The sequence below is a fragment of the Lutra lutra genome, chromosome 1, assembly GCF_902655055.1.
Source record: "Lutra lutra chromosome 1, mLutLut1.2, whole genome shotgun sequence".
Taxonomy (NCBI): Eukaryota; Metazoa; Chordata; class Mammalia; order Carnivora; family Mustelidae; genus Lutra; species Lutra lutra.
The window spans coordinates 166,499,999-166,512,081 of record NC_062278.1 but is presented as its reverse complement, the minus strand read 5'-3'; the positions used below and the strand labels follow the sequence as shown (position 1 = coordinate 166,512,081).

The 12,083-nt window shown below is 55.5% G+C and overlaps 1 protein-coding gene across 3 annotated transcripts in view; it reads right to left on the bottom strand.

Annotated features, from left to right (window-relative positions):
* The window catches only part of FBLN2 (fibulin 2), an 84,873-nt gene that overhangs the window by 18,805 nt on the left and 53,985 nt on the right, over positions 1-12,083 (bottom strand). The window contains exons 3-9 of one of the 3 annotated variants that reach the window (XM_047743613.1): positions 10,241-10,352; positions 8,736-8,865; positions 7,852-8,032; positions 4,847-5,056; positions 4,096-4,209; positions 3,373-3,474; positions 1,014-1,154 (exon numbers count right to left, since the gene is read on the bottom strand). In XM_047743613.1, the coding sequence (XP_047599569.1) occupies positions 1,014-1,154; positions 3,373-3,474; positions 4,096-4,209; positions 4,847-5,056; positions 7,852-8,032; positions 8,736-8,865; positions 10,241-10,352 (990 nt within the window). The remainder of the gene's footprint in view (positions 1-1,013; positions 1,155-3,372; positions 3,475-4,095; positions 4,210-4,846; positions 5,057-7,851; positions 8,033-8,735; positions 8,866-10,240; positions 10,353-12,083) is intronic. The other 2 variants (XM_047743614.1, XM_047743615.1) reach the window with 2 other exon arrangements.

Sequence of the window (12,083 nt, the reverse complement as noted above, 5' to 3'; positions counted from 1 at the left end):
TTCTACGAGAGTATGTCCCGATGCCACTAGAGGGAGTGACCTCTCCCTTTGCTTGTGTCTCTGCTGGAGCATTTCCAACCATCTGCCCAAGTCCCTACTGCTTTGGGTCTAACTCTGTGTTAAGGGCCATCATGTTTCCTCCATGAAAACATAAGACTCCTGAGCCATGGGAGAGCATCAAGTCCGCTCTCCTCACTGCCCCCAGGGGCACATCTGAAGCCCCAACCCCTGGCCCACACATACACCAAGAGGCAGGAGGGAAGGACCATTTGGACCACCGGCCATATCCACGCTCAGGCCAGGAGCTGGGTACCGATGGGTAACAGCCCTTGCCCCATTCTCTGGCCCCAAAGTTAGAGGCGAGGAAAACAGGATCAGAGAGGGAGCACCTCTGCTCAGTGTCACACAGCAAATGAACACTGAGTTGAGGTGCGATGCTAGGTCTGCCCAACCCCAACTCCATCCATTCACCTCTGGAGGGGATTCTAGTGGCACCTGCCCAAGGGAGCAGCTGATATCATGTGCTCACCGTGCCCCCAGCTCTGTGCTACTCTGTACACATGTCCCATCATCTCCAAAGGAGGATCAATGCCTTCTTTTTTACAGGTAATGCAACTGATGTCTAGACATTTGTCCAAGGCCACAGAGCTCCTGGGGGTCCTGCTTCAGACTCGGGCCTCTCTACCTCCAGACCCCATGGACTCCATCCTGCTGCCTGCACATGGGGTCTCCTCGTTTCAATGACCCAGTCACGTCACACATGAATTTGTTTTCTGACTCTCGGGCAACGCACGTTCCTGGGTAGAGCAGCCTCCCAGTGGCGTCGGTGAAGCAGCGGGACAGGACACCAGGACACGTAGGGCATGACACGGAGCAGGGGAAGGGGGTGCCGGCGGTGCTGAGAGCTCATATGCAAAGGGCAGGCCCTTTAGCATGTGGCCACGGTGTGGCGGCGTGGCGTGGTGCAGAGCAGAGAGCCGTGACAGTGGCGGCAGGCGGGTGCTCTCGCTTACCCACGCATTTCCTGTGCATGTTGAGGATAAAGCCCTCGGCACAGAGCACCGTGTGGCTGACACAGTAGAAGGATCCCAAGGTGTTCACACAGAACTGTCGCAGGCTACAATCATGAGTGCCCATCAGGCACTCGTCTTGGTCTAGTGACGGCCGCAGGAGGAAAAACAGAAGGGCCGTTAGAGGGACATGGCCTGTCACAGAGCTTTCTGTGACAGAGAGGGGAAACTGAGACCCAGACAGGGGCAAGGACGCCCAGGCCTCCTAGCACATCAGTCCTCCCTCTGGGCTTTGGGCCCAAGTCTGAGATTGTACAGTCAAAAAGGCCTTCAAAGCCAGAACCCCAGTGAGGACAGGTTGTAAGGTGAGGCTCAGAGAGGCTAGGCAGCCTGCCCATGAGCACACAGCACTGGTGGGGGGTAGTGGGTAGAGACTGTCTCCCACCCAGCTCTGGAGACTTTCCACCTCCACAGGCAGCCAAGAGAGCCACACAACGGCAGGGGTTTGGAACTTAAGAGCCTAGTAGACCAAGCTGACGACACATATAGGAAAAGGGGTTGGGGGACAGGGGGAGCTCGTTAGGGCACCCTGGGCCCTGTGCTCTGTGTATGGGGAGACCAGGACTGTGAACCCCTTATGGGCAGAAGTTTGAAGAGAAACCTTAAATCTGGTCATTTAAAAAAAAAAAAATTCTTGGGTTTTCATGGTTGGTAACTCTTGATTATTGATTATTTTAAACAGGGTGGAGCCCAGCAGGCTCTCCCCGCCGGGCGGGCTGCCCCCCTAGAATGCCACCCACAACATCTGGCCTTGACCCTGCAGCTTTTACTGCCAGGGGTCCTGCAGAGGCCGGGACAGGCACGGACACTGGCCTGAGGCCTGACAGGGACCAAAGGAGTCCTGACCCAGGAGAGATGCATTCCTCGCGTCTTCAGGACCCTGAGGGATTGGGACGGAAACCCAGAAGCCACCTGAGATCTGCTCCCCACCACCTGGGAGAAAGGTGTGCCAGTCATTGCCAACGCTGTGCACCCTGGACCAGCCTCCTGCCCTCTCTGGGCACATGGATGGTTTTCATCCACATCAGAATAGTCTCAACACCAAAGGGCTAGTTGTGAGGTTTTAGCTTCTGACAGGGACATGGGCACTGGTGGACACCCACCGAAGTCACATCTCCTGAACTTGACCCTGAACTAAAGAAAGCAATTCCTGGACTGTCTCCAAGCTCCCTGCTTGTCCTGCCTCCAGACATGAAGAGGTGTCATCTCGAGGTCTCTTGGGTTACTCTCAAGGTGTCATTCACTGTGGGGAGCATGCCAGCAGGTGCCAGTTCCAATGCCCCCGTTTCACACCAGGAGGTCCTTGTCTTCTGGAGTGCCACTGGTCCTGGTCCTAGCGGGACATGATTTTGGTCTCTCTTTGGCCCTTTTGTGAATGCAGAGTTACCAAGATCCACTGCCCCTTCTTTGGTTTCCATAACAGAACTGAGCACATGCCATCCAACTGGGGCTCCAACTCCCCCTCAGAGACAAGTGGGGAGTGACAACCATCACTTCTGAGTCCTGCATTACAACAATGGGGCACATATTCCCCTCCTTCTCTTTCTCCGCACATGGCTGGAAAAAGCACAAGGCGGTCACAATCCAACCTCCGCGAAGCAGACCCGGCTCATCACAGTGTTGTCCAGTGACCTTGTCCAGAAACACCAACTCCAAGAACCCACCCAGCCCTACGGGGTGACGATCTCTGGGGACTCTGTGTAATTCTCGGGATCTGTGCTGTTACAAGGCCTCCAGGTGACTCTGTGGCATGCTGAAGTTTGAGAAGCACTGCTCTAGAGAATGGCAGAACAAGGTGGAAGAGGCCTGAAGCCCTCACCAGCCAGTGAGCACACCTGGACGGCAGGAACACACCTGTGCCTACACCTGGACGTCAGGTACACACCTATGCATACACCTGGATGGCAGGTGCACACCTGTGCATACACCTGGATGGCAGGTACATACCTGTGCATACGCCTGGATGGCAGGTGCACACCTGTGCATACACCTGGACAGCATGTGTATACCTATGCATACACCTGGATGTCATGTGCACACCTGTGCCTACACCTGGACAGCAGGCACACACCTGTGCCTACACCTGGATGGCATGCACACACCTGGGCATGGTGACAGGAGAGAGAAGAGCTGTTTCAGCTTCTCTATCTGGGGCTCCCGTCAGAGCAGCCAGACCTATTCCCTTACTAAGTCAGTGAGTTTCACCTCCAGAACACCTCCATCTCAAGCCGTTTGCCCTGTCCCCACTCTGGGGTCCCTGCCACAGGCCAGCTCACAGAAGAGTGGCCCTGGGTATACTCACCTTCACAGGACACACCATCCGCCATGATGGCATAGCCAGGAAAGCAGGAGCACATGGCTGTGTCCCCAATGACGCTGCACACCTGCTTACAGGGTCCGTTGTCTAGGGAAAAACCAAACAGATCAGAGACCACCGGGCTTGTCGTCTCCGGCTCAAGGAGGGCCTGGGAACCAGGGAACCCCAACCGTGGTCCTCTCCACGAGGTCCCCTGGTAAATGGGTTCATACACCGGCTGGTATTGGGGACGATGTTTGGGACCTCCCATCGCCACCACCACTCAGATACCAAACCACTCCCTGGAGTCATAATGCTGCCAGAGAGGAGGGGACAGAGAAGATAGGGAAGGAGGGAGAGAAAGGATGTGGAGAGATAGAAGGAACAAGAAGAGGGGAAGAGAGGAAGAACAAAGAGAACTTTCCACACAGTACCACAAGCAGTCTCCAAGACAGTTTCTCAAGCAAGGATTCTATTCTTTCCATATTATAGGACCTGAGGCAAAAAGTCACTAACTGACTTGCTTAGGGTCACATTCTGGCCTGAGGCTCTCCCCCCACACACCCTCACCTCCTCGGCTTCACTCTCAACTCCAGCCTTCAGACAGGCGAGACCAACCAAAGCCCCAAAGCAGAAACCCCCCATTTGGCAAGAGACCATCTTGCACATGCCCAGCACTGGGGAGCTTGCCCCCTGCAGGGCCCGGATCCACTCCATGTCCCAGGTTACCTTTGCAGGTGTTGGGTTGTGGCACTGGTAGCAGGATGGTGTTGGAGGCCAATTGGGAGGAATCTGGTTTCGGTGCAGACTCCTCTGCAGCCTCTGGCTTTGGGGGGTCACCGTCTGTCAGGGGCAAGGTAGACAGGAGGGGGCAGCTCATGCCTTCAGCCTGGCCTCAGGCTCTTCTCACACCCAGGGCACCACACCAGACATTAGACAGAGACTGCCTTGTTTAATCTTCTCCTAGTCATTTCACGGGAGAGGAAACTGAGGCTCAGAAAGCAACGTACACCAGGCAAGATGGATCTCACAGCTATTTGGGGCAGAGGAGGAGAGGAAGGAAGGGAGTGAGTTTCTAGACTAAAAATGTATCTATTCCTGGATAGCCGACAGGCAGAAAGCCCCCCAGACCAGGGACTGAGGCAGGCTTCGAGGCTTCCTGTTGAAGCCTGACCACCTCAGGCCCAGTGCTGGGGACATAGCTTGAGTTGGGTTGGTGGGAGGCTCTGTGTTCTGGGTCCTGGCCCTGCACTAGGATCTAGGGTGGGGCGCTGGGGCCGCCCATGCAAATGGAGCTTCAGATGGAACAGATGGTTTCAACTTGTCCAAGTGGCCTTACAAATCCCCTTGCTAGGGGCCTCCAGTTCCCATGGGTTCTACTGCGTAGGGTGACAGGAGGGGAAGGAGGCTTGTGCCCATCCCAGGAACACCACGTTCCATGGGCAAAGTCAGGCCCTGCCCCAGCCGTCTGGGCCCTTACCTGGGCGACAGGTGCGGCCGTCGTCCTGCAGTGAGAAGCCAGGAAAGCAGGCACAGTGGTAGGAACCCACGGTATTGATGCAGAGATGCTGGCACAGCTCCCCTGGGAGGAGCAGGCACTCATCCTGGTCATCGCCAGGCAGGCTGTTGGGCAGCTCAGTCTCCGTGCCCAGGGACAGGGCCTCCCGGCTCGCCAGCTCTGCTTCTGCAACCAGACTGGGGGTGAGTCCTCGTGATGGAACACAGGTTGGCCCTAGCAGATGGCTGACATTATAGGCCCCCGGGAAATCAGTGTAGGTCCTCCTGAGGATCTTCTGTGTGCCCAGCGCAGATGGACAAAGCATGGATGCATGATGATGATGACAGTTGGTGAAGGAGGGGTGGGTGAATGATGGATGGATGGATGGGCAGTTAGGTAGGCAGGTGGGTGGGTGGGTGGGTGGATGGATGGATGGATGGATGGAAGGATAGATGGACAAAGAAACAGACCTCTAGCAAGAAGAATAAACCCATCAGAGCCACGTCCAAGTCTTTATGGCCTGCAATATGACAGGACCAGGCCCATAACAGTCCCCAGAAAGCTTTGGCTGAAGTGTTGAACTGGATCCAGATCCCTGATCTCAGTGACATCTGGGAGGCCCACCCCTAGCAACAGAAAGGACCCAAACATGTGTTCTGTCATAAATGGGGATCTGAACTCTCACTTAGGCCCTCCGCAGCCATGTCCCCTTGGGCAGCGCTGGGTCTCTCCAGCCCCCTGGGGCTGCAGTGAGGAGCAGGTGGGAGGGGCAGAGAAGGCTCCTGGGGCTGAGCTGCCTTGGAGGCTCTTCATACGCCAGTAGCAGAATAGGGAAGGGAACCCACAGGCCTCCATGTCCCCAATAGGCACGGGCCTTTAGCCTCGCTCCCTGGCCCCAGGCAGCCAAGCCGTCCAAGAAACCAACTGCATGATGTCACATCTAAGAAACGTGTTTCATACTGAGGGTGTTTACACTGTGCTCCAGGCCAATCAGCCCTGGCCCAGTGCATGCAGACAGGGCTGTGGCAGCTGGTGGTCCAGCCCAGAGATCAGGCACTGCAGGTGGGCAGCAGACAGGTCTGGGCTCAGGACTCTGCCAAGCATGCCACAGGCTAGGCAGCATTTCTAGGGTTCACACTCAGCCCGCCCTCACCAGCATGCTCTTCATACAATGCTCCTGGCAGAGGGGAAACTGAGGCTCAGAGGAGCAAAATGATTTGCCCAAGGTCACCAGAGCAGGACGGGAACCCAGGTCAGTTTGACCCTACCATCTGTGTCTCCTGAGACCTAGGTTACCCACCAGTTCTCCACTGGACAAGAGGAACATGCACCTCTGACTCTGGACCCTGCCCGGCCCATTCCCCACCCTGTTACTCTCAAGTCCAAACTTCCTCCCAAACTTGACCTTGAATCCAACTCTTCTGGGTACTAACCAGACCTTCATAGCCCCACTCAACCAGGCCCCTACAGCCAACCCCAGCAAGCAGTATTTCCTAGGACTGGATGCAGATCTGTGTCCACGCTAGCCCGGTAAGGCTGCCCAGTCCCTCTTAGCAGAGTCCTTGTGGGTTCCCTGGGACATCTTTGTCAGGCTCCTGCTGGCCCACAGGCACAAAGAAGGCTAACAGTCACAAGTCCAGTTGACATCCCTGGCTAGGGTGACAGAAGCTGGACATGGCGGCTATAAGAGGGACCATAGCACATGGAAGTCGGAGGAAAGAGGAGACCCCAGGGACATGGAGGGCTGGAAGGTCTGAGGCGGCTCCGGCTCCAGGGTCTGCACTAGCACCCGAGCTCCCATGCACACAGTCAATGGTAGCATGGGGGCAGGCCCTGGGCAGGGGCACAGAGGAAGAGGTCACAGGCCCGAGGAGCCCTCAAAGGGCTCATGGTGGTGAAGGGGAGGCCACCAAACAAACCCATCATTCATCAGTCATTTGCTAGTGACTTTAAAGGGCCAAGCGCTGACGATTCAGGGAGAAGGGCAGTGCTATCCTGGAAGGGGCTGATCAGGTGGGCGGGGCACAGTTTCTTTTTTTTTTTTTTTTAATTTTTTATTTATTTTTTTAAAATATTTTATTTATTTATTTGACAGAGAGAGATCACAAGTAGACAGAGAGGCAGGCAGAGAGAGAGAGAGAGAGGGAAGCAGGCTCCCTGCTGAGCAGAGAGCCCGATGCGGGACTCGATCCCAGGACCCTGAAATCATGACCTGAGCCGAAGGCAGCGGCTTAACCCACTGAGCCACCCAGGCGCCCCCACAGTTTCTGAATGCATTCTCTGCACTGGTTCTGTCCTGTACCCTGAAGACACGGGATGGCATAGCTGACATGGATAGAGGGCAGATGGATGAAGGAAGGTAAATGAAGGAGTGAAAGGTTTCTGCTGGCTGGGTGGGTGAATACATGAGCAGACAGATAAAGGACGGATGGATGGATGGATGGATGGACGGACAGACGGACGGGCAGAAGGGCAAGTGGCTGGGTGAGTGGACAGGTGGATGGATGGGTGGCTGGGTAGATACACGACCAGAAGGAAGGACGTGTGAATGGCCAGATGAGGGGATGGGAATGGACAGTGTAGCAGGATGAATGGGTGGAGAAATGGACCAGGGTAAGGAGGATATGCCAATGAGCATGAAATGGGTAGAAGAGTGGCTGAAAGAGCATGAAATGGGTAGAGGAGGAAAAGAGGAAGACGTGTGGAGGTGCTGGTGGACATGGGAGGGCAGGTGAGTGAGGAGTGGAAGGGTGGCCGGAAGCTGGCGTTTTGGGGGGTGGAGCGGATGGTACGTACTTAGCTGGATGGGACCACCATCTCAGAAATAACAGGGCAGAGGCCACCATCGAAGGCCACAGAAGAACTCTAGCCAGAGCAGAGCCTGGACCTCAGCCGCAGGTGATAGTGGACCCCGGGGTCCCCCAGAAGGCAAGAGGACACCCAGTCTTAGCTGGAAGCCCCAACGGCTGTCTCTGCCCCTCACTCACCTCTCCGTGGAACGGCTTCGGGCTCTGGGGGCCGGCGCACCTCGGGCACAATGAGGGGGTCTTCCCCTTCACAGCAGGAGAGCATGACGTGGTTGCAGGGGTAGCCCAGGTTGGGGTTAGACTCACATGAGTGGCCCTCGGCCCGCACACGGAGTCCTAGGCCACAGCAGTCACAGCATTGCTGGAGAGAGACACGCATCACTGCCCACAGCCCGCCGGCCCCTCGGAGCCCGTCTGCCTTCCCCTGGACTGTAAGCCCGAGGGACTCCCTTGGGGCCCCCAGGAGGCAGCCTGGGGCCGCACGTGAACTCTCCAGAAGAAAGACCACATTCCCCAGCCTCCCTAGAAGCTCAGTGCGGACCCCGGACTAAGTTCTAGCCAGTATGGCAGAAGGGGAGCACTGTCTGTCCTCAGGAGAAAGGCTCTTCTTAGCCCCACAGTCAGGGCAGCATTATTCACAGGAGGCAAGAGGCAGAAGCAACCCAACAGCCGTCAGAGAAACGTGTCACAGCCACGTGATGGATGGTTACCTAGCCTTGAAAGAGAAAGAGCGGCTAACACACGCTACAACGTGGTGACCTTGAGTACGTGAAGCAGAGTGAAATAAGCCGGGTACAAAAAGAAGAAACAGAAAGAGAAAGCCTGTGAGGACAGGCCTTGTCATGGGCTGTTCGTTTCTACATCCTTAATGCCAAACGCGGCCCAGGACAGGCTGGTGTTTGACGAATAGCTCCTGAATGAGCTGGCAGCTGTCAGAGCTGAGGACGGCTTCTCTCCAGATGAAGAGGCCCCCCAAACCTCCTATGGAGGAGTCCCGCAGGGAGCCGAACCCCCAGCCCGCAAGGGCCTCAGGCCCAGGCTACGGATGCACAGGTCGGGCTTGCCTTGTACAAGGAGACAGCACACGTGTCATTGTCCTCAACCCCACAGGCCTCGCCCTCCTTGGCCCCCATGACGCCAGCCATGCAGCTCTTCTCCTTCAAGTAGGACACGCAGCAGTGCTTCTGGGCTATCCTGCAACAGAAGGGTCCCTCAGCTCTGCCCGAGCGCCGGCCCCCATCCTCCCAGTGACCCTTCCAGGAGGAATGACCGGGCCCATTTCCCAGAGAATAAAATGAAGCTCAGAGAAGGCAGCCCCTGCCAGAGGTCCACAGCAAGAGGCCTGTGCTGGTGGCATTTCCCCCCACCCCCACCGAAGAACATGGGTTCTGTGTCTGAGTTCCATCAACAACACTCAGGCCTGGGGCCCAGTGGACTCCACGCTGTCTATCCCTGACCTGTGGGAGGGGTCAGCATTCCATGTCCCCACAGGGCTGAGAAGGATAGGCAGACTCAACCCCAGGAAGCACAGGGCAGCTCAGTCTGGAAGACAGCAGCCTCCAGGTCCCCCGGCCATGACGCCCCATATCTGTAGGGCTGCTCTTGGGAGCCAGCACACAAAGATGGGGGTCACTGGGAGGTGGAGTTTAGTCTCAATTGAGAAAGGGCATGTCCCAGTGGGAGCTATTCAGTGACAGAACTGCCTATCTATGAAGTAGTGAGTTTCCTGTCACAAGAGGGATACAAGCACAAGTCAGGGCCACTAAGCTCCAAATTCTTAGATAAGGCATGCTCTAACTCCTAAGTCGTCCCCAAACTGGTAGGATGACAAAAGGGAAGGGAAAAGGACAAGGTTAGAATTTAAATGTCTCTAAAAGAGGCACAGAGGGCTAGACACTGGGAAAACAGGAGCTCTGACTCTGGCCATGCTCCCAGGGAGCAGTGCGGCTTTGGGTGAATCACATCACCTCTCTGGACCTTATCCTTATCGAGAAAAATAAGTAGGCTGGGAAAGAAGTCCTCCCTGGGAGAAAGGGAGAGGTGAATGGCTGAACGAGACATTTTCCACACTTAGTGCCAAAGGGGCAAAGGTACAAATTATTCCTTTGCGGAGAACACGAGAGTCAGTAAAAACAATCCACACAGCAGAGGACAGTGAGGGGCCAGCCTTCTGGAGACCCCAGGATAGCAGAGTGGGGGAAAAAAAGAGGGCTGAAGGCTCCCGGTTCAAAGCTGAGGAGGAAAATCTCATGGGGTCTGAGCAGTACACAGTGAGTGAGGCCCCTCCCCACTCCCAGGTGGTACTAGTCCTTGAACACAGGCTCCAAAGCATACCCTGTCTTAACCCCACTCGTCAGGCAGGCTACAAATGTGCGTGGCTGGTGTATTCCCGCACCCAGCCTTTAGGCTCTCTTTCCTGGGGTAAGCCTGGCCGGTGGGCTCACAGCAGCCACAACATGCACGTGGAGACTGCACTCTCCTTGTACTGCCAGGGCCCATGGGCCAAAGCAAGCTAGGATCTGGAAAAGGCAAACGGGCAGCTCTGCCTGTTCCAGGGTGCCCACCTTACCTGCAGGCATCACCCTCCGCGCCACTCTCGGGGATTTCCAGGCACTCGTCATTGTCGATGGCCCACTGCTGTCCAGCGGCACAGCATGTCTCAATCAGATCCTTTGTGGACACTGGAGTGGAGGGGCAACACAGGCAAGGTCACCACTCTAGAGGAGGCACCCGGTTCCAAGATGTTCAGAGATGCTGCTGTTGCTGTCTGGACCCCCATTCCCAGGGAAGGTAACTCACTCTGCCCCCCATCCCCCAAGGCTGCTGTGCATGGTAGCCACTAGTAGTTCCCAAGGAGAACCTGCTTCGGAGAGCTGCCTTCAAGGTTAAGCACCCCCCCCACAGGGGAGGAGGTTGGCAGAGCTATGGCTTCCGCTACCATCAGTGACAACTGTCTACTACTGACAAAAACCCAGCCCTGCCTCAAAGGGGACAGTGTTGGGGGCTGCTCACACTCCAGAGCTCCCAAAGGGAAAGGGGGGCATCAGCTAGCTCCTTCCCTGCCCTCTCCCCAGGCCGGTTCTCCAAATGAACCACCACATGCACAAAACCCTCAAATCAGGCTCTGCTTTTTTTTTTTAAGATTTTATTTATTTACTTCTGAGAGACAGAGGGAGAGAGAGAGGGCGCATGAGCAGGGAATAGGGGCAGGGGGAGAAGGAGAAGCAGACCCCTTGCTGAGCAGGGAGCCCAACACAGGGCTCCATCTCAGGACCCCAGAATCATGATCTTCAGCTGAAGGCAGCCGCCTAAATGACTGAGCCACCCAGCCGCCACTCAGGATCTGCTTCTAAGGAACCTGACCTAAGACACCAAGATAGGACAAGGCATAAGAAGAAATAGCAGCAGCGAGGGAAGATCAAAACTCATCTAGGAGGGCCGCCTGGTTGGCCCAGTGGGCTGAGCATCCGACTCTTGAGTTCAGTCAGCTCATGATCTCAAGGTAGTGAGATCCAGCTGAGCAGGGAGTGTGCTCAAGATTCTCTCTCTTCGGGGCGCCTGGGTTGCTCAGTGGGTTAAAGCCTCTGCCTTTGGCTCAGGTCATGGTCCCAGGGTCCTGGGATCGAGCCCCGCATTGGGCTCTCTGCTCAGCGGGGAGCCTGCTTCCTCCTCTCTCTCTGCCTGCCTCTCTGCCTACTTGTGATCTCTTGTCTGTCAAATAAATAAATAAAATCTTAAAAAAAAAAATCCTCTCTCTTCCTCCTTTTGCCCTCCCACCCCACTTGTGCTTGCTCTCTCTCTTAAAAACAAACAAACAAACAAAAAAAAACTCATCTAGGAAAGTTAGTGGAGAAAATATTTGTGTAGCTAGGAGAGCAGGAGGAGGCAGGGGTAGGGAAATGTCTTAAAACTGAAAGGCACAGGGGCACCTGGGTGGCTCAGTCATTAAGCATCTGCCTTCAGCTCAGGTCATGATCCCGGGGTCCTGGGATTGAGTCCTGCATCAGGCTCCTTGCTCAGTGAGAAGCCTGCTTCTCCCTCTCCCTCTGCCTGCTGCTCTGCCTACTTGTGCTCTCTCTATCTCTCTGTCAAATAAATAAATAAAATCTTAAAAAAAAAAAAAACACAACTGGAAAATTAGAAAGCATGCCACATGCCAGGCACAGGTAGGAACCTTCATGCCCAGGCATAGAAGTGGTCCCTGGCACAGCGGATCTGGAAGGAGATAAGGCACCACAGACACAATTAAGTACACACATCGTCCTGGGCCCAGAGGTTCTGTTCTGCTCGTGGCTGTGCACTCCAGGGAAGTCCTCACCCAGACCCAAAATGTGACCACTGCAAGGATGCGAGACATTGGTGTCATTTGTGGAAGTGGGTGTTCATCAGTGGAGGAGTGGCTGGATAGCATT